This window comes from Dendropsophus ebraccatus, chromosome 11 (genome assembly GCF_027789765.1).
Source record: "Dendropsophus ebraccatus isolate aDenEbr1 chromosome 11, aDenEbr1.pat, whole genome shotgun sequence".
NCBI lineage: Eukaryota > Metazoa > Chordata > Amphibia > Anura > Hylidae > Dendropsophus > Dendropsophus ebraccatus.
Window position 1 is genome coordinate 1650525 of NC_091464.1, and position 23331 is coordinate 1673855.

Consider the following 23331-nt stretch of genomic DNA (forward strand, 5'->3'; position numbering starts at 1 on the left):
TAATTTACGGCCATAGTCTCTCCAGAGCCAGCAGCTTCATCACTACTCAATGGTCTGGGCTCACCCATTACCACTGGTCTACGGCTCGGGCTATCCCATTACCATCACATGCAGCAGCTGATAAGCACTGGAAGAGAGAATACACCACTTCCAGCAGAACATACAACAGCTGATAAATATTGGAAGACTGGAGAGTCTTCTGTAGAAATTACAAAACTATATAACTTTCTGACACCAGTTGATTTGAAAGCATAATTGCTGGAGTTTCCCTTTAGGCTGGGTTCACACTGCGTTTTTGCAATCCTTTTTTTGAAAAAAACAGATGCATTTGTTTTGATAATTTTTTACATTCACTTCCATTGTAAAAAAAAAACTAATCAAAACGGATCCGTTTTTTTGACGGACGCAAAAACGTAGCCAACACTATTTTTGTGTCCGTTAAAAAAAAAATGGATCAGTTTTCATCCGTTTTTTTTACAATAGAAGTCAATGGAAAAACGGATCAAAATGGATGCACACAAATGCATCCGTTTTTTTTAAAAAACAGATGAAAAAAACGGATTGCAAAAACGCAGTGTGAACCCAGCCTAAACCACGTTCTTATGACACGCACAGTATATAAGTCTTGGCTGCATCATCTCTTTCTCCAGCGTCCTAATCCAAAGTCATAAAAGTGATATAAACGCCAACAACATAAAAACACAACAAATTTAATCAAACTGAAAAAGTTTTATTATTGGACTGAGGTCGGATGGGAAAAGTGACAAGTTCAGGTCCAGTGCAATGAATGGTGGCAGTGAGAGTCCGTTGGCATCTCTGTGTCCGTTCTTTGGGGCAGACTAGGTCAGACGGCTTCAAAGTTTCAGTAATGATGATTCAGCTCCTAGAAGAAGAAGAAGAGGCCATTTACAGAAGTGTTCAATGACTCCTCGGACCCAAACTGTATCCTCTGCGCTCGTAACTCTACAGTCCAGCAGCCAGATCCATGATGCCCACTGGGCAGCTCCGCGGGTCCAAGGATTACGAGAACAAGGCCCAACTCTAAACAGATAAAGGATAGTACTAACTTCAGACTGGACAGGGCTCTGATGAATTGGAGCGTTCAGACAGGGACTGCGGACCACCCCTATGACTCAGCTTCCCCTTCATCTAAAACAGCCCAGGAGTTCAGTCGTTTGTTCTTTTTACTTAATTATAAAAGGAGATTTGGGAAAGGGGGAGGGCGTATCACTACTGGTGGGTACAGCAGGGGGGGCATCAATACTGGGGGGGCACAGCAGGGGGGGATCATCAATACTGGGGAGGCAGGAGAGGGATCATCACTGCCAGGGGGTAAGGGAGGGGGATCATCACTGCCAGGGGGTAAGGGAGGGGGATCATCACTGCCAGGGGGTACAGGAGGGGGATCATCACTACTGGGGGCACAGGAGGGGGGGGATCATCACTGCCAGGGGGTGCAGGAGGAGGATCATCACTGCCAGGGGGTACAGGAGGGGGATCTTTACTGCCAGGGGGTGCAGGAGGAGGATCATCACTGCCAGAGGGTACAGGAGGGGGATCATCACTACTGGGGGCACAGGAGGGGGGGATCATCACTGCCAGGGGGTGCAGGAGGAGGATCATCACTGCCAGGGGGTACAGGAGGGGGATCATCACTACTGGGGGCACAGGAGGGGGGGGATCATCACTGCCAGGGGGTGCAGGAGGAGGATCATCACTGCCAGGGGGTAAGGGAGGGGGATCATCACTGCCAGGGGGTAAGGGAGGGGGATCATCACTGCCAGGGGGTACAGGAGGGGGATCATCACTACTGGGGGCACAGGAGGGGGGGGGATCATCACTGCCAGGGGGTGCAGGAGGAGGATCATCACTGCCAGGGGGTACAGGAGGGGGATCTTTACTGCCAGGGGGTGCAGGAGGAGGATCATCACTGCCAGGGGGTACAGGAGGGGGATCATCACTACTGGGGGCACAGGAGGGGGGGATCATCACTGCCAGGGGGTGCAGGAGGAGGATCATCACTGCCAGGGGGTACAGGAGGGGGATCATCACTACTGGGGGCACAGGAGGGGGGGATCATCACTGCCAGGGGGTGCAGGAGGAGGATCATCACTGCCAGGGGGTAAGGGAGGGGGATCATCACTGCCAGGGGGTGCAGGAGGAGGATCATCACTGCCAGGGGGTAAGGGAGGGGGATCATCACTGCAGGGGGTACAGGAGGGGGATCTTCACTGCCAGGGGGTGCTGGAGGAGGATCATCACTGCCAGGGGGTACAGGAGGGGGATCTTCACTGCCAGGGGGTACAGGAGGGGGGGGATCATCACTGCCAGGGGGTGCAGGAGGAGGATCATCACTGCCAGGGGGTACAGGAGGGGGATCATCACTACTGGGGGCACAGGAGGGGGGGGATCATCACTGCCAGGGGGTGCAGGAGGAGGATCATCACTGATCACTGCCAGGGGGTACAGGAGGGGGATCTTCACTGCCAGGGGGTACAGGAGGAGGATCATCACTGCCAGGGGGTACAGGAGGGGGATCTTCACTGCAGGGGGCACAGGAGGGGGTCATCACTACAGTTGTCTTTTGACATGGTAGCCTGTGAGTATTTGTTGCTGTCTGTGCTTTGGGCAGAAACTCATACCAGGATCCTATATAAAACCCAAGCCTTTACCTCTTGACTGGCAGTACTGACGGAGTCCCAGTGCTCTTCGGTCTGCTGAGCTCTTACAGAGTTGGGGGTAGTGAGGCCTTGGTCAAATCCACTAGAAAATGAAGAATCAGTAACATATTTTATACGACAAATAGATAGTCCTCCGAATGGTGGCAGCATTACTACGCACCTGGCTTTCTTGCTATTATTTGTATTGCGGTTTCTCCTTGGTGGTGGGAAAAATACTGGATCTGGTAGGAATACAGGGGAGTCTAGGTCCTCGCCACCGGCTTCAGAGAAGCGTAGGGGGCGCTGGCTGGTCACCGTCGTGTGCATAGGGCTTATGGGCTCCGTGTGAAAACCGTCTTCTTGCCCAAACAATCCTCCTGTCCTCTGAAAGACACAAAGAGAAATATGAGGAACAATACGGATAACAGGTGGTATGTGTGTGTGTGTGTGTGTGAGTATGTATACATATATATATATATATGTGTGTGTGTGTGGGGGGGTGTATATATGTATATAATATGTATATATATATATATATATATATATATATATATTACAGAGCAGAACTTTTATTGTTTATATTGATAAACAACTCATTATAGTGCTTGAAAATCCCTATATTGTAATCCGTATTCTTCTTCTTCTTCTTCCAGCCATTTTTCTGCACCTAATACAGCCCGAACCGCTTTGCGCACAGACTCCATTCAAACTGCGTTTCCAAGCCCTCGGCTAACCGCGAACAGCCAATCACAGCACATATGCAAATAGCTGAAATATAGCAGCCAATAGGAACTCCAAGGTCTCGTCATGCAATGTATCACACCATCCAGAGTCACATGTCCACTATTGGCCAATAGAAGGTGTAATATATGGAAGGTCCTTAACAATTTTGTCTCCCCGACATGAGTAAGATTGTCATGGTAACCGAGCAATGATCTTTACCATTATAAGTAGCAGAGTTCAGTCAGTAAAATAGCAGAGCTGAGACAGCCATGTAGCAGGTACGGGATCCAAGCTGCTCTTAAAGGGACGGTACCCAAGCCGCTCTTAAAGGAACGGTAGCCAAGCCGATTTTAAAGGGACGGTACCCAAGTCGCTCTTAAAGGAACGGTACCCAAGCCGCTCTTAAAGGGACAATACCCAAACCGCTCGTAAAGGGACGGTACCCAAGTCTCTGTGTAAGGGGAATTACATAAGCCACTCTTACAGGGACAGTACCCAAGCCACTCTTAAAGGGATCCAGGGCGGTCTTAAAGGGACCCATTTTGCTTTTAAAGTCCCTTTAAGACTGAAATATGTCCCTTTAAGAGCAAAATTGGTCCCTTTAACCCTTTAAGGATGGGGCCCATTTTCTTTTCTGCGTTTTCGGTTTTTCCTCCTTGTGTATATAAGGCCATACATAGCACTTGCATTTTTCCACCTAGAGACCCACATGATCCCTTATCCTTATTTTTTGCGTCACTAATTGTACTTTGCAATGACGGCTGAATTTTTGCATAAAGTACACTGCGAAACCAGAAAAAAATATATGGGTGGTGAAATTGAAAAAAAAAACGCATTTCTTTTATTTGGGGGAATTTGTTTTTACGCCATTTGCCCTGGGGTAAAACTGACTTGTTATGCATGTTCCTCAAGTCGTTACGATCACAATGATATATAACATGTATAACTTATATTGTATCTGATGGCCTGTAAAAAATTCAAACCATTGTTACCAAATATACGTCACTTAAAACCGCTCCATTCCCGGCTTATTGCGCTTTTATCCTTCGGTCTATGGGGCTGTGTCAGGTGTCATTTTTTGCGCCATGACGTGATCTTTCTATCGGTGCCTTGATTGCGCATATACGACTTTTTGATCACTTTTTATTACATTTTTTCTGGATTTGATGCGACCAAAAATGTGCGATTTTGCACTTTGGGAATTTTTTGCGCTGACGCCGTTTACCGTACGAGATCAGGAATGTGATTAATTAATAGTTCGGGCGATTACGCACGCGGCGATAGCAAACATGTTTATTTATTTATTTACTTTTATTTATAACCTGGGAAAAGGGGGGTGATTCAGACTTTTATTAGGGGAGGGGGATTTTTATTAATAATATCACTTTATTTTTTTTTCACACATATACTAGAAGCCCCCCTGGGGTTAGGGTTATTCCCCCCCCCCTGGGGTTAGGGTTATTCCCCCCCCCTGGGGTTAGGGTTATTCCCCCTGGGGTTAGGGTTATTTCCCCCCTGGGGTTAGGGTTATTTCCCCCCTGGGGTTAGGGTTATTTCCCCCCCCCCTCCCCCCCCCACCGGGACCGCGGCGGTTCAGAGCGGGATCGCCGCGCGGCCCTGCTCTGAACACCTCTTATGGGCGCATGACGTACGGGTCTCTTAAAAGGAAGTCACTGGTAAAGGGGCGCTCTGGAGGTCACTGGTAAAGGGGCGCTCTGGAGGTCACTGGTAAAGGGGCGCTCTGGAGGTCACTGGTAATGGGGCGCTCTGGAAGTCACTGGTAATGGGGCGCTCTGGAGGTCAAAGGTAAAGGGGCGCTCTGGAAGTCACTGGTAAAGGGGCGCTCTGGAAGTCACTGGTAAAGGGGCGCTCTGGAGGTCACTGGTAAAGGGGCGCTCTGGAAGTCACTGGTAAAGGGGCGCTCTGGAGGTCACTGGTAATGGGGCGCTCTGGAAGTCACTGGTAAACGGGCGCTCTGGAGGTCACTGGTAAAGGGGCGCTCTGGAGGTCACTGGTAAAGGGGCGCTCTGGAGGTCACTGGTAAAGGGGCGCTCTGGAGGTCACTGGTAAAGGGGCGCTCTGGAAGTCACTGGTAAAGGGGCTCTCTGGGAGTCACTGGTAAAGGGGCGCTCTGGAGGTCACTGGTAAAGGGGCGCTCTGGAAGTCACTGGTAAAGGGGCGCTCTGGAGGTCAAAGGTAAAGGGGCGCTCTGGAAGTCACTGGTAAAGGGGCGCTCTGGAGGTCACTGGTAATGGGGCGCTCTGGAGGTCACTGGTAAAGGGGCGCTCTGGAGGTCAAAGGTAAAGGGGCGCTCTGGAAGTCACTGGTAAAGGGGCGCTCTGGGAGTCACTGGTAAAGGGGCGCTCTGGAGGTCAAAGGTAAAGGGGCGCTCTGGAAGTCACTGGTAAAGGGGCACTCTGGAGGTCACTGGTAAAGGGGCGCTCTGGAGGTCACTGGTAAAGGGGCGCTCTGGAGGTCACTGGTAATGGGGCGCTCTGGAGGTCACTGGTAAAGGGGCGCTCTGGAAGTCACTGGTAATGGGGCGCTCTGGAGGTCACTGGTAATGGGGCACTCTGGAGGTCACTGGTAAAGGGGCGCTCTGGAGGTCACTGGTAAAGGGGCGGTCTGGAGGTCACTGGTAAAGGGGCGCTCTGGAAGTCACTGGTAAAGGGGCGCTCTGGAAGTCACTGGTAAAGGGTCGCTCTGGAGGTCACTGGTAAAGGGGCGCTCTGGAGGTCACTGGTAATGGGGCGCTCTGGAAGTCACTGGTAAAGGGGCGCTCTGGAGGTCACTGGTAAAGGGGCGCTCTGGAGGTCACTGGTAAAGGGGCGCTCTGGAGGTCACTGGTAAAGGGGCGCTCTGGAGGTCACTGGTAAAGGGGCGCTCTGGAGGTCACTGGTAAAGGGGCGCTCTGGAGGTCACTGGTAAAGGGGCGCTCTGGAGGTCACTGGTAAAGGGGCGCTCTGGAGGTCACTGGTAAAGGGGCGCTCTGGAGGTCACTGGTAAAGGGGCGCTCTGGAAGTCACTGGTAAAGGGGGCGCTCTGGAGGTCACTGGTAAAGGGGCGCTCTGGAGGTCACTGGTAAAGGGGCGCTCTGGAAGTCACTGGTAAAGGGGCGCTCTGGAGGTCACTGGTAAAGGGGCGCTCTGGAGGTCACTGGTAAAGGGGCGCTCTGGAGGTCACTGGTAATGGGGCGCTATGGATGTCACTGGTAAAGGGGCGCTATGGAGGTCACTGGTAAAGGGGCGCTCTGGAGGTCACTGGTAATGGGGCGTTCTGGAGGTCACTGGTAATGGGGCGCTCTGGAGGTCACTGGTAATGATCCCAGCTCCTGTGCCCCCAGTAGTGATGATCCCAGCTCCTGTGCCCCCTAGTAGTAATGATCCCAGCTCCTGTGCCCCCAGTAGTGATGATCCCAGCTCCTGTGCCCCCAGTAGTAATGATCCCAGCTCCTGTGCCCCCAGTAGTGATGATCCCAGCTCCTGTGCCCCCAGTAGTAATGATCCCAGCTCCTGTGCCCCAGTAGTAATGATCCCAGCTCCTGTGCCCCCAGTAGTGATGATCTCAGCTCCTGTGCCCCCAGTAGTAATGATCCCAGCTCCTGTGCCCCCAGTAGTGATGATCTCAGCTCCTGTGCCCCAGTAGTAATGATCCCAGCTCCTGTGCCCCCAGTAGTGATGATCTCAGCTCCTGTGCCCCCAGTAGTGATGATCCCAGCTCCTGTGCCCCCAGTAGTAATTATCCCAGCTCCTGTGCCCCCAGTAGTGATGATCTAAGCTCCTGTGCCCCCAGTAGTAATTATCCCAGCTCCTGTGCCCCAGTAGTAATGATTCCAGCTCCTGTGCCCCCAGTAGTGATGATCCCAGCTCCTGTGCCCCCAGTAGTAATGATCCCAGCTCCTGTGCCCCCAGTAGTAATTATCTCAGCTCCTGTGCCCCAGTAGTGATGATCTCAGCTCCTGTGCCCCAGTAGTAATGATTCCAGCTCCTGTGCCCCCAGTAGTGATGATCTCAGCTCCTGTGCCCCCAGTAGTAATTATCCCAGCTCCTGTGCCCCAGTAGTAATGATCCCAGCTCCTGTGCCCCCAGTAGTAATTATCCCAGCTCCTGTGCTCCCAGTAGTGATGATTCCAGCTCCTGTGCCCCCAGTAGTGATGATCCCAGCTCCTGTGCCCCCAGTAGTGATGATCCCAGCTCCTGTGCCCCCAGTAGTGATGATCTCAGCTCCTGTGCCCCCAGTAGTGATGATCCCAGCTCCTGTGCCCCCAGTAGTGATGATCCCAGCTCCTGTGCCCCAGTAGTAATGATCCCAGCTCCTGTGCCCCCAGTAGTAATGATCTCAGCTCCTGTGCCCCCAGTAGTAATGATCCCAGCTCCTGTGCCCCCAGTAGTAATTATCTCAGCTCCTGTGCCCCCAGTAGTGATGATCTCAGCTCCTGTGCCCCCCAGTAGTGATGATCCCAGCTCCTGTGCCCCCAGTAGTGATGATCCCAGCTCCTGTGCCCCCAGTAGTGATGATCCCAGCTCCTGTGCCCCCAGTAGTGATGATCCCAGCTCCTGTGCTCCCAGTAGTGATGATCCCAGCTCCTGTGCTCCCAGTAGTAATGATCCCAGCTCCTGTGCCCCAGTAGTAATGATCCCAGCTCCTGTGCCCCCAGTAGTGATGATCCCAGCTCCTGTGCCCCCAGTAGTGATGATCCCAGCTCCTGTGCCCCCAGTAGTGATGATCCCAGCTCCTGTGCCCCCAGTAGTGATGATCTCAGCTCCTGTGCCCCCAGTAGTGATGATCTCAGCTCCTGTGCCCCCAGTAGTGATGATCCCAGCTCCTGTGCTCCCAGTAGTGATGATCCCAGCTCCTGTGCCCCCAGTAGTAATGATCCCAGCTCCTGTGCCCCAGTAGTGATGATCTCAGCTCCTGTGCCCCCAGTAGTGATGATCTCAGCTCCTGTGCCCCCCAGTAGTGATGATCCCAGCTCCTGTGCCCCCAGTAGTGATGATCCCAGCTCCTGTGCTCCCAGTAGTGATGATCCCAGCTCCTGTGCTCCCAGTAGTGATGATCCCAGCTCCTGTGCCCCCAGTAGTAATGATCCCAGCTCCTGTGCCCCAGTAGTGATGATCTCAGCTCCTGTGCCCCCAGTAGTGATGATCTCAGCTCCTGTGCCCCCCAGTAGTGATGATCCCAGCTCCTGTGCCCCCAGTAGTGATGATCCCAGCTCCTGTGCTCCCAGTAGTGATGATCCCAGCTCCTGTGCCCCCAGTAGTAATGATCCCAGCTCCTGTGCCCCAGTAGTAATGATCCCATCTCCTGTGCCCCAGTAGTAATGATCCCATCTCCTGTGCCCCAGTAGTAATGATCCCATCTCCTGTGCCCCCCAGTAGTAATGATCCCATCTCCTGTGCCCCCTAGTAGTGATAAGCCCCCTCCTGTGCCCCCCAGTAGTGATTAGCCCTGCCCCTGTTCCCCAATCTCCTTCCATAATATAAGTAAAAAAAAAAAACCTCACCCATCTGGTCACTCCCAGGCTGCTCGTCAGTGTCATGGAGCAGCTGAGCAGGCAGACATCACTAGCTGCTCCAGCTCACTGCCTGCTCTGTGCCTCCTGACAGCTGTTCCTGCCCCCATACAAGAACACAGACAGGGAGAGTCCGGCATCAGACTGGTGTCCCTGCTCCTGGACGCATTTTACATTGTGTGCTGCACTACTATATGCAGACGGGCACAGAGACATCAGTCTTCTAAAACTAGTTAAAATAAACTAAAATCAACATTTACTTTGTAAAATTTATTGTATTCGTGACAATAGCAATAAAGTTAATGCGCGTGTAGCAAATTACGTCTTTTTTTTTTTTACACATTTCACGAAAATTCTCAAAAACTTGAGCCAATCTGGCAAAACTGATGACATATTCAGAATCAGCACCCCAAAGTTACCCTAAATTCGTTGAAATATCTTTGGCCCCAAAAATGCTGTTGACCTGTGTAATCATTGGCCCGTCACACGCACAGCCCTCCCCCCCGTCACACGCACAGCCCTCCCCCCCGTCACACGCACAGCCCTCCCGCCCGTCACACGCACAGCCCTCCCGCCCGTCACACGCACAACCCTCTCGACCATCACACGCACAGCCCTCCCGCCCCCGTCACACACACAGCCCTCCCCCCCCCCGTCACACACGCAGCCCTCCCGCCCGTCACACGCGCAGCCCTCCCCCCCCGTCACACGCGCAGCCCTCCCGACCGTCACACGCGCAGCCCTCCCGACCGTCACACAGCACTCCCCCCCGTCACACACACAGCCCTCCCCCCCGTCACACACACAGCCCTCCACCCCGTCACACAGCACTCCCCCCCCCCCCCGTCACACACACAGCCCTCCCGACCGTCACACACACAGCCCTCCCGCCCGTCACATACACAGCCCTCCCGACCGTCACACACACAGCCCTCCCCCCGTCACACAGCACTCCCCCCCCGGTCACACGCACAGCCCTCCCGCCCGTCACACGCACAGCCCTCCCACCCGTCACACGCACAGCCTTCCCCCCCCGTCACACACACAGCCCTCCCCCCCGTCACACACACAGCCCTCCCGACCGTCACACACACAGCACTCCCCCCCCCCCGTCACACACACAGCACTCCCCCCCGTCACACACACAGCACTCCCCCCCCCCGTCACACACACAGCACTCCCCCCCCCCGTCACACGCACAGCCCTCCCGCCCCCGTCACACGCACAGCCCTCCCGACCGTCACACACACAGCACTCCCCCCCCGTCACACACACAGCCCTCCCGCCCCCCGTCACACGCACAGCCCTCCCGCCCCCGTCACACGCACAGCCCTCCCGCCCGTCACACACACAGCCCTCCCCCGGTCACACAGCACTCCCCCCCCCGTCACACACACAGCCTCCCCCCCCCCCCGTCACACGCACAGCCCTCCCCCCGTCACACGCACAGCCCTCCCCCCCCGTCACACACACAGCCCTCCCCCCGTCACACACACAGCACTCCCCCCCCCCGTCACACACACAGCCCTCCCCCCGTCACACACATAGCACTCCCCCCCCCCTCACACGCACAGCCCTCCCGCCCGTCACACGCACAGCCCTCCCGACCGTCACACGCACAGCCCTCCCGACCGTCACACGCACAGCCCTCCCGACCGTCACACGCACAGCCCTCCCGACCGTCACACACACAGCCCTCCCGACCGTCACACACACAGCCCTCCCCCCGTCACACAGCACTCCCCCCCCGTCACACACACAGCCCTCCCGACCGTCACACGCACAGCCCTCCCGACCGTCACACACACAGCCCTCCCGACCGTCACACACACAGCCCTCCCCCCGTCACACAGCACTCCCCCCCCGTCACACACACAGCACTCCCTCCCCCCCGTCACACGCACAGCCCTCCCGCCCGTCACACGCACAGCCCTCCCGACCGTCACACACACAGCCCTCCCCCCCGTCACACACACAGCCCTCCCGACCGTCACACACACAGCCCTCCCGACCGTCACACACACAGCCCTCCCCCCGTCACACAGCACTCCCCCCCCCGGTCACACACACAGCCCTCCCCACCGTCACACACACAGCCCTCCCCCCGTCACACACACAGCCCCCCCCCCCCCCCCGTCACACGCACAGCCTTCCCCCCGTCACACACACAGCCCTCCCCCCCGTCACACATACAGCACTCCCCCCCCCCGTCACACGCACAGCCTTCCCCCCGTCACACACACAGCCCTCCCCCCCGTCACACGCACAGCCCTCCCGACCGTCACACACACAGCCCTCCCGACCGTCACACACACAGCCCTCCCCCGCGTCACACACACAGCCCTCCCGCCCCCGTCACACACGCAGCCCTCCCCCGCGTCACACACACAGCCCTCCCCCCCCCCCCGTCACACAGCACTCCCCCCCCCGTCACACAGCATTCCCACCTGACCGTCACACGGCACTCCCCCCCATCACACACACAGCCCTCTCCCCCGTCACACACACAGCCCTCCCCCCCGTCACACACACAGCCCTCCCCCCTTCCCTGGTCACACACACAGCCCTCCCCCCCGTCACACACACAGCCCCCCCCCCCGTCACACACACAGCCCTCTCCCCCGTCACACACACAGCCCTCCCGACCGTCACACACACAGCCCTCTCCCCCGTCACACACACAGCCCTCCCGACCGTCACACACACAGCCCTCCCCCCGTCACACAGCACTCCCCCCCCCCCGTCACACACACAGCCCTCCCCCCGTCACACACACAGCCCTCCCCCCCGTCACACACACAGCCCTCCCCCCCGTCACACACACAGCCCTCCCCCCCGTCACACACACAGCCCTCCCCCTTCCCTGGTCACACACACAGCCCTCCCCCCTTCCCTGGTCACACACACAGCCCTCCCCCCTTCCCTGGTCACAGACACAGCCCTCCCCCCTTCCCTGGTCACACACACAGCCCTCCCCCCCGTCACACACACAGCCCCCCCCCCCCCCGTCACACACACAGCCCTCTCCCCCGTCACACACACAGCCCTCCCGACCGTCACACACACAGCCCTCTCCCCCGTCACACACACAGCCCTCCCGACCGTCACACACACAGCCCTCCCCCCCGTCACACACACAGCCCTCCCCCCCCCCCGTCACACAGCACTCCCCCCCCCGTCACACACACAGCCCTCCCCCCGTCACACACACAGCCCTCCCCCCCGTCACACACACAGCCCTCCCCCCCGTCACACACACAGCCCTCCCCCCGTCACACACACAGCCCTCACCCCGTCACACACACAGCCCTCCCGACCGTCACACACACAGCCCTCCCGACCGTCACACACACAGCACTCCCCCCCCCCCCGTCACACACACAGCACTCCCCCCCGTCACACACACAGCCCCCCCCCCCGTCACACACACAGCACTCCCCCCCGTCACACACACAGCACTCCCCCCCCCGTCACACACACAGCCCTCCCCCCGTCACACACACAGCCCTCCCGACCGTCACACACACAGCACTCCCCCCCCGTCACACACACAGCCCCCCCCCCGTCACACACACAGCACTCCCCCCCCGTCACACACACAGCACTCCCCCCCCCCGTCACACGCACAGCCCTCCCCCCGTCACACACACAGCCCTCACCCCGTCACACACACAGCCCTCCCGACCGTCACACACACAGCCCTCCCGACCGTCACACACACAGCACTCTCCCCCCCCCCCCGTCACACACACAGCACTCCCCCCCCCGTCATACAGCACTCCCCCCCCCATCATACAGCACTCCCCCCCCCCCCGTCATACAGCATTTCCCCCCCCGTCATACAGCATTTCCCCGCCGTCATACAGCATTTCCCCCCCCGTCATACAGCATTTCCCCCCCGTCATACAGCATTTCCCCCCCCGTCATACAGCATTTCCCCCCCGTCATACAGCATTTCCCCCCCGTCATACAGCATTTCCCCCCCCCCGTCATACAGCATTTCCCCCCCGTCATACAGGGGGGAACAGCTTACATCTTCGCGGCACTGTACTGACACAATGATGCCGGGAGACACAGATTGATCAGAACAGGTGGGGAGTGGATCTCAGTGCAGCGCGGTCTACTCCCCGCTCTGTCAGTGTGAAGACACAACATGTCCTATAGACTTTCATTATGCGTGAGGCAGAGCTGGGAGAGGATTGGGCTGAGCCTGGCCGTCTGCCGCCTTGTTCTCCTGATCGGTTGCAGTCTGAACACTCCGACCCGTTCAACCAAAACTTCTGACATGTCTCTAAACAGGAGAGGTTTCCTATGGGGATTTGCTGCTGCTCTGGACAGTCTCTGACATGGACAGAGGTGGCAGCAGAGAGCACTGTGTCAGACTGGAGAGAATACACCACTTCCTATAGGACATACAGCAGCTGATAAGTACTGGAAGACTGGAGATATTATAATAGAAGTAAATCACACCTTCTGTATATAGCTGACTGACACCGGATGAGTTGACAGATTTTTTTCTTTGCTGGAGTTTCCCTTTACTTGGTGCCCACTGCTGCCCCGCTCCTCACACTGGGGTATATATACAGTATATATATATATATATATGTGACCACTGCTGCCCCGCTCCTCACACTGGGGTATATAGACACAGATGATATACAGTATATATATATATATATATATATATATATATATATATGTGACCACTGCTGCCCCGCTCCTCACACTGGGGTATATATACAGTATATATATATATATATATGTGACCACTGCTGCCCCGCTCCTCACACTGGGGTATATAGATACAGATGATATCTATATCATAAAAATCAAAGTCTGTCTGTCCTTCTTTCTGTCTGTCTGTCTGTCCCGTATAGACTTCCAAACGCCTGAACCGTTTGACCCCAAATTTGGCCCACAGATACATTGGGTGCCCGGGAAGGTTTTAGCGACTGTCCCGTCCCCGCCAGATGTACAGGAGGAGAGGGGGAGGGGAAAGAGAGGCGCCCCATAGAGATGAATGGGAAAATCTCCTCACTGCAAACACAGGTGATATAATTAGCTGCAGCAGACACGGCAGTTGGAGCCTTAGCAACCAATAGGATTACTGCTTTCATTTTCACACAGTAATAACTGGTAGACCCCCTACTCCATCTATACAGTACAGGTATACAGGACCCCCTACTCCATCTATACAGTACATGTATACAGGACCCCCTACTCCATCTATACAGTACATGTATACAGGACCCCCTACTCCATCTATACAGTACATGTATACAGGACCCCCTACTCCATCTATACAGTACATGTATATACAGGACCCCCTACTCCATCTATACAGGACATGTATATACAGGACCCCCTACTCCATCTATACAGTACAGGTATACAGGACCCCCTACTCCATCTATACAGTACATGTATATACAGGGCCCCCTACTCCATCTATACAGTACATGTATATACAGGGCCCCCTACTCCATCCATACAGTACATGTATATACAGGACCCCCTACTCCATCTATACAGTACATGTATACAGGACCCCCTACTCCATCTATACACTACATGTATATACAGGACCTCCTACTCCATCTATACAGTACATGTATATACAGGCCCCCCTACTCCAACTATACAGCACATGCATATACAGGACCCCCTACTCCATCTATACAGTACATGTATATACAGGACCCCCTACTCCATCTATACAGTACATGTATATACAGGGCCCCCTACTCCATCCATACAGTACATGTATATACAGGACCCCCTACTCCATCTATACAGTACATGTATACTGGACCCCCTACTCCATCTATACACTACATGTATATACAGGACCTCCTACTCCATCTATACAGTACATGTATATACAGGACCCCCTACTCCAACTATACAGCACATGCATATACAGGACCCCCTACTCCATCTATACAGTACATGTATATACAGGACCCCCTACTCCATCTATACAGGACATGTATATACAGGGCCCCCTACTCCATCTATACAGTACATGTATATACAGGGCCCCCTACTCCATCTATACAGTACATGTATATACAGGACCCCCTACTCCATCCATACAGTACATGTATATACAGGGCACAACAGATATACCAAACTGTGACTGGGTAACACTGCTACACCAGACCTGACCAATACCGCCATACTGTGCTGGATAACACTGTCATACCAGACCTGACCAATACCGCCATACTGTGACTGGATAACACTGCCACACCAGACCTGACCAATACCGCCATACTGTGCTGGATAACACTGCCACACCAGACCTGACCAATACCGCCATACTGTGACTGGATAACACTGCCACACCAGACCTGACCAATACCGCCACACTGTGCTGGATAACACTGTCATACCAGACCTGACCAATACCGACATACTGTGCTGGATAACACTGTCATACCAGACCTGACCAATACCGGCAAACTGTGACTGGGTAACACCGCCACACCAGTCCTGACCAATACCACCATACTGTGACTGGATAACACCATCATATCAGACCTGACCGATACTGCCATACTGTGACTGGATAACACTGCTATACTAGACCTGACCAATACCGACACTCTGTGACTGAATAACACTGCCATACGGGTAAATACAACCCTGCAGGTATACAGGACATTACAGGTATACAGGACCCCAAAACTATACACTACAAGTGCACGGGACCTCCACAAAACTATATACTACAGGTATACAGGACCCCAAACTTTACACTACAGGTATACAGGACCCCAAAACTATATACTACAGGTATACAGGACCTCCACCAACTATACACTACAGGTATACAGGACCCCAAACTATACACTACAGGTATACAGGACCTACACCAACTCTATAATACAGGTATACAGCACCTTCACCAACTCTATACTACAAGTATACAGGACCCCAAATATACTATAGGTATACAGGAACTCCACCAGCTATATACTACAGGTATATCGGACTCCAAACTATACACTACAGGTATACAGGACCTACACCAACTCTATACTATAGTTATACAGGACCCTCAAACTATTTACTACAGGTATACAGGACCCCCCAAACTATATACTACAGGTATACAGGACCCCCAAACTATATACTACAGGTATACAAGACCTCCACCAATTATACACTACAGGTATCCAGGACCCTCAAACTATAAACTACAGGTATACAAGACCTCCACCAACTATACATTACAGGTATACAGCACCAACTATATACTACAGGTATACAGGACCCCCGTACTATACAGTATAGGTATACAGGACCTTCACCAACTGTACACTGCAGGTATACAGGACCTCCCTCAACTATACACTATAGGTATACAGCCCCCCCAACTATGCACTACAGATATGCGAGACCCCTAAAAACTATACATTGTGGGTATACAGAACCCCTCCAACTATGCACTACAGGTATACACTAATTCCACTGATTAACTCAGATGAAACAATACCTTTAGATTGGCCTCCTGGGCACCTTAGAACAAATCTAATTAACACACTGACACTTTATACCCGGGCAGCGCCGGGTACATTTTCTAGTACAGTATATATATATATATATATATATATATATATATATATATATATATATATATATATGTGACCACTGCTGCCCCGCTCCTCACACTGGGGTATATAGACACAGATGATATACAGTATATATATATATATGTGACCACTGCTGCCCTGCTCCTCACACTGGGGTATATAGACACAGATGATATACAGTATCTATATATGTGACCACTGTGAGATACAGCAGGAGGGTCAGGCAGCGACTATCTCACCCGGTATATCCCTTCCTCGATGGCGGCCTCCACCATGGCTCTCTCCAGCTCCTCCTCAGGGGTCAGGTCCCCGGATATGGCGCGCTTCAGCTCTCCTTCTCCTGCCTCTTCCTCCGCGTTACGCAGACCGGCCTGGAGCAGGTGACACGGGATGCACATGACTCCATATACTAATATATACTCCATATACTAATGTATATACCCCCCATATACTAATGTATACACTCCATATACTAATGTATACACTCCATATACTAATGTATACACTCCATATACTAGTATATACCCCATATACTAATGTATACACTCCATATACTAGTATATACCCCATATACTAATGTATACACTCCATATACTAATGTATACACCCCATATACTAATGTATACACTCCATATACTAGTATATACCCCATATACTAATGTATACACTCCATATACTAATGTATACCCCATATACTAATGTATACACTCCATATACTAGTATATACCCCATATACTAATATATACCCCATATACTAATATACACTCCATATACTAATGTATACACTCCATATACTAATGTATACCCCCCATATTCTAATGTATACCCCATACACTAATGTATACACTCCATATACTAATATATACTCTATACACTAATATATACCCCATATACTAATGTATACTCCATATACTAATATATACCCCATATACTAATCTATATACCCCATTATATATACAATTACATTCACTTACCTGGATCTCCACATCATTCTTTCTCTTCGGCCGATAGCCGTAATATTCCTCCTGACGTTTCTTAAACTTTCTGAAATGTTCTTGTATGAGGAAGATGGCGTAAAACTTTCCAACAGTCACTTCATCATCTGGTAAAGAAAACAGAATTATGCTTAGAAATAAGAAGGAAGACGCACTGTCTCAAGGCCGTCCATCCATCATTCTGTCCCGTCCATCACTCCATCTGTCCGTCCATCCATCCATCCATCTGTCCGTCTGTCCATCCATCATTCTGTCCCGTCCATCACTCCATCTGTCCCTCCATCCATCCATCCATCTGTCCGTCTGTCCATCCATCATTCTGTCCCGTCCATCACTCCATCTGTCCCTCCATCCATCCATCCATCTGTCCGTCTGTCCATCCATCATTCCGTCCCGTCCATCACTCCATCTGTCCGTCCATCCATCCATCCATCCATCTGTCCGTCTGTCCATCCATCATTCCGTCCCGTCCATCACTCCATCTGTCCGTCTGTCCATCCATCATTCCGTCCCGTCCATCACTCCATCTGTCCGTCTGTCCATCCATCCATCTGTCCATCCATCATTCCGTCCCGTCCATCACTCCATCTGTCCGTCTGTCCATCCATCATTCCGTCCCGTCCATCACTCCATCTGCCCGTCCGTCCTTCCATCATTCCGTCCCGTCCATCACTCCATCTGTCCATCCATCCATTTGTCCGTCCGTCCATCATTCCGTCCATGCATCACTCCATCTGTCCATCCAACTAACCGTCCGTAATTCCATCATTCCATCCGACATTTCATCCGTCAATCCAGCCATCGTTTTGTCCATCCATCTGTCTATCCACCTGTCAGTCCATCAATCATTCAATCCGAAATGCCATCCATCACTCCATCCATCCAGCTGTCCGTCCAATCATTCCATCCGTCATTCCATCAATCACTCGTCCATCACTCATTCCGTCTGTCCATCCACCTGTCCATTCATCCACCTGTGGGTCCATCATTCTGTCCATTAATTACAACCCGCACCTGAGCTGGAGACGAGTGGTGCTGTCTGTGGAAGATGGCGGCCATGTTTTTCTAATGCTGGAGAGCCCCTTTACTAAAGTTATTGAATGGCTGTAGAGAAGCCTCAGTTGTTATTATCTGGGCTTATCTGACCCCCCTCCGGTCAATGCCATTAAACCCTTATAAGATGGGCCTCCATGGACTTAGGCTTTCCATGATGTAACCCATACCCTCCAGCCAGTGCGGACATTATGGGTCAAACCAATTTCTTCCTTCTTTCTATTGCGTCATTCTAAGAGCTGGAACTTTTTTCCTTTTTGGAGACATGAGTGCTTGTTTTATATAGTTTATATACTTTGGGATTTATATTACATACTGGTTTACTAACTGGGACTTGAGATCCTCTAATTGCTCCAATACTAAGCCGGGCGATCGGCTCGCGTGGCGGGGCCGGGCCATTGGTTATGTCAGCGTGGTGGCTTCCAGAGAAGCTCGGCTTGTTTCTTCTGGGGAGTTATGGGATAAAACTTTACACATACAAGGTAAAGGAAGTAAATGAAAAGTAACAAATGTACTGGGAGGTGTGATCCCTTGTCAGTGTCAGAGGACGTCAAAAAGACAAAAGGTCCGGCATCTGGCACTTAGGGGGGCAGCACAAACCCCATCAGAAAAGAACCCCCCCCCCTCAGTAAGATGGGTGTAATACATGGGATGGAACCAGAACACAAGGTGTGAGAAGCGGGAACTACAAGTAGTGATCTCCGGACCAGGGCGGGGGGGCATCAGTCTTGTGGGAGACGGGACAGGCCTAGTGTGCTGATCAGTGGTTGGAGGCTGGAGGATCCTGCTGGGCTGCTAGGGTTCATCCCACTGTTTTCCAGGTGCTATCGGGTGGCCTTGGTCTAGGTATCATGGTGCCAGAAGATCCATTGGGATAGTTCGGTGTTCCAGGATTTATTGTCCATCTTCCCAGGAGCAGATGATGTGCTGCTGTGGTCCCAGATAAACACCGGGGCAAAAGGAACATTTCAGAGGTGCTTGATCTTTGCTTTCTGCAGCACAAGGTCATAGGTCAATGTTCCTGCCGTCATGCTAGGGTCATTGGGCTGATGGTGCCTGGTACTTCTGGTAGGACTGGAGTTCTGGAGGCAGCGAGAAGCCTATGTGCAGTTTTAGGATAATGAATATTGAGGACTACGGCCCTGGGTGCATGTGCAGTCCTGGGATGGCCCAGTGCTTGACCAATGCGATGCAGACGTTCTCTGGAGGTACCTGAGGAAGCAGTTCTCCTGAATGGGGTCTCCTAAAGGGCTGTAATACTCTCGGGGAGGCCTCTCATGCAGAGATTCACTCTTTGTGACCTAAGTGCTGCAATCTTGTGGTCCTGGCCAGTAAGTCCGTGTTTGTCTTCCTCAAGGGCATTGGCCTCCTCAGTCCAGCGTAGCTCTTAGTCTGAGGTGCGTTGGAGCAGGGTTTGTGTACTTGTATAGTGAATGTTTCCACAGCTGCAGTAACCTCACACCTAAAGGTAGCGTGCATGGATTCTGTGGATCTCTGTGGTGGAAATCACTGTCAGGAAGGCCAGGTTCGGTGAAGGTTCTACCTTAGGTTGTCAGAGTGATGGAGAGGAAGGAGACGCCATAGTAGAGTGTAGAGAGTCTCCTCGAGTCGGCTTGGTTGAAGGACCTTTTTTTGTTTCATGGGTGAGGGTGATTCTGGTGGGAGTGGGCGATTCTGGTGGGAGGGGCGATTTTGATGGGTGAGGGTGATTCTGGTGGGAGGGGCGATTCTGGTGGGAGGGGCGATTCTGGTGGGAGGGGCGATTTTGATGGGTGAGGGTGATTCTGGTGGGAGTGGGTGATTCTGGTGGGAGTGGGCGATTCTGGTGGGAGTGGGCGATTTTGATGGGTGAGGGTGATTCTGGTGGGTGAGGGTGATTCTGGTGGGAGTGGGCGATTGTGGTGGGAGGGGCGATTTTGATGGGTGAGGGTGATTCTGGTGGGAGGGGCGATTTTGGTGGGAGTGGGCGATTGTGGTGGGAGGTGCGATTTTGATGGGTGAGGGTGATTCTGGTGGGAGGGGCGATTTTGATGGGTGAGGGTGATTCTGGTGGGAGGGGCGATTCTGGTGGGAGGGGCGATTTTGATGGGTGAGGGTGATTCTGGTGGGAGGGGCGATTTTGATGGGTGAGGGTGATTCTGGTGGGAGTGGGCGATTCTGGTGGGAGGGGCGATTCTGGTGGGAGGGGCGATTCTGGTGGGAGGGGTGATTCTGGTGGGAGGGGTGATTCTGGTGGGAGGGGCGATTCTGGTGGGAGGGGCGATTTTCATGGGTGAGGGTGATTCTGGTGGGAGAGGCGATTTTGATGGGTGAGGGTGATTCTGGTGGGAGTGGGCGATTCTGGTGGGAGGGGCGATTTTGATGGGTGAGGGTGATTCTGGTGGGAGTGGGCGATTGTGGTGGGAGGGGTGATTTTGATGGGTGAGGGTGATTCTGGTGGGAGGGGTGATTCTGGTGGGAGGGGCGATTCTGGTGGGAGGGGCGATTCTGGTGGGAGGGGCGATTTTGATGGGTGAGGGTGATTCTGGTGGGAGTGGCGATTCTGGTGGGAGGGGCGATTTTGATGGGTGAGGGTGATTCTGGTGGGAGTGGGCGATTCTGGTGGGAGTGGGCGATTTTCATGGGTGGGGTGATTCTGGTGGGAGGGGCGATTTTGATGGGTGAGGGTGATTCTGGTGGGAGTGGGCGATTCTGGTGGGAGGGGCGATTTTGATGGGTGAGGGTGATTCTGGTGGGAGGGGCGATTCTGGTGGGAGTGGGCGATTGTGGTGGGAGGGGCGATTTTGATGGGTGAGGGTGATTCTGGTGGGAGGGGCTATTTTGATGGGTGAGGGCGATTCTGGTGGGAGGGGCGATTTTGATGGGTGAGGGCAATTCTGGTGGGAGGGGCGATTCTGGTGGGAGTGGGCGATTCTGGTGGGAGGGGCGATTTTGATGGGATTTTGATGGGTGATGGCAATTCTGGTGGGAGGGGTGATTTTGGTGGTAGTGGGCGATTTTGATGGGTGAGGGTGATTCTGGTGGGAGGGGCGATTCTGGTGGGAGGGGCGATTTTGATGGGTGAGGGTGATTCTGGTGGGAGGGGCGATTCTGGTGGGAGGGGCGATTTTGATGGGTGAGGGTGATTCTGGTGGGAGTGGGTGATTCTGGTGGGAGTGGGTGATTCTGGTGGGAGGGGCGATTTTGATGGGTGAGGGCGATTCTGGTGGGAGGGGCGATTTTGATGGGTGAGGGTGATTCTGGTGGGTGAGGGTGATTCTGGTGGGAGTGGGCGATTGTGGTGGGAGGGGCGATTTGATGGGTGGAGGGTGATTCTGGTGGGAGGGGCGATTTTGGTGGGAGTGGGCGATTGTGGTGGGAGGGGCGATTTTGATGGGTGAGGGTGATTCTGGTGGGAGGGGGCGATTTTGATGGGTGAGGGGTGATTCTGGTGGGAGGGGCGATTCTGGTGGGAGGGGCGATTTTGATGGGTGAGGGTGATTCTGGTGGGAGGGGCGATTTTGATGGGTGAGGGTGATTCTGGTGGGAGGGGCGATTCTGGTGGGAGGGGTGATTCTGGTGGGAGTGGGCGATTCTGGTGGGAGGGGTGATTCTGGTGGGAGGGGTGATTCTGGTGGGAGGGGCGATTCTGGTGGGAGGGGTGATTCTGGTGGGAGGGGCGATTCTGGTGGGAGGGGCGATTCTGGTGGGAGGGGCGATTCTGGTGGGAGGGGCGATTTTGATGGGTGAGGGTGATTCTGGTGGGAGGGGCGATTTTGATGGGTGAGGGTGATTCTGGTGGGAGTGGGCGATTCTGGTGGGAGTGGGCGATTTTGATGGGTGAGGGTGATTCTGGTGGGAGGGGCGATTGTGGTGGGAGGGGCGATTTTGATGGGTGAGGGTGATTCTGGTGGGAGGGGTGATTCTGGTGGGAGGGGCGATTCTGGTGGGAGGGGCGATTCTGGTGGGAGGGGCGATTCTGGTGGGAGTGGGTGATTTTGATGGGTGAGGGTGATTCTGGTGGGAGTGGCGATTCTGGTAGGGAGGGGCGATTTGATGGGTGAGGGGTGATTCTGGTGGGAGTGGGCGATTCTGGTGGGAGTGGGCGATTTTCATGGGTGAGGGTGATTCTGGTGGGAGGGGCGATTTGATGGGTGAGGGTGATTCTGGTGGGGAGTGGGCGATTCTGGTGGGAGGGGCGATTTTGATGGGTGAGGGTGATTCTGGTGGGAGGGGCGATTCTGGTGGGAGTGGGCGATTGTGGTGGGAGGGGCGATTTTGATGGGTGAGGGTGATTCTGGTGGGAGGGGCTATTTTGATGGGTGAGGGCGATTCTGGTGGGAGGGGCGATTTTGATGGGTGAGGGTGATTCTGGTGGGAGTGGGTGATTCTGGTGGGAGTGGGCGATTCTGGTGGGAGGGGCGATTTTGATGGGTGAGGGCGATTCTGGTGGGAGGGGCGATTTTGATGGGTGAGGGTGATTCTGGTGGGTGAGGGTGATTCTGGTGGGAGTGGGCGATTGTGGTGGGAGGGGCGATTTTGATGGGTGAGGGTGATTCTGGTGGGAGGGGCGATTTTGGTGGGAGTGGGCGATTGTGGTGGGAGGTGCGATTTTGATGGGTGAGGGTGATTCTGGTGGGAGGGGGCGATTTTGTTGGGTGAGGGTGATTCTGGTGGGAGGGGCGATTCTGGTGGGAGGGGCGATTTTGATGGGTGAGGGTGATTCTGGTGGGAGGGGCGATTTTGATGGGTGAGGGTGATTCTGGTGGGAGGGGCGATTCTGGTGGGAGGGGCGATTCTGGTGGGAGTGG

General features: G+C 53.7%; 1 protein-coding gene across 1 annotated transcript in view; it reads right to left on the reverse strand.

Moving 5' to 3' along the window:
- Positions 1-709: 709 nt before the first annotated feature.
- CACNA1S (calcium voltage-gated channel subunit alpha1 S) overlaps positions 710-23331 on the reverse strand; it is a 268666-nt gene continuing 246044 nt past the window's right edge. Inside the window, 5 exon segments of the mRNA XM_069946057.1 lie at positions 710-883; positions 2673-2763; positions 2842-3044; positions 16733-16864; positions 17468-17595. Coding sequence (XP_069802158.1) covers positions 863-883; positions 2673-2763; positions 2842-3044; positions 16733-16864; positions 17468-17595 — 575 coding nt within the window. The 3' untranslated portion in view covers positions 710-862.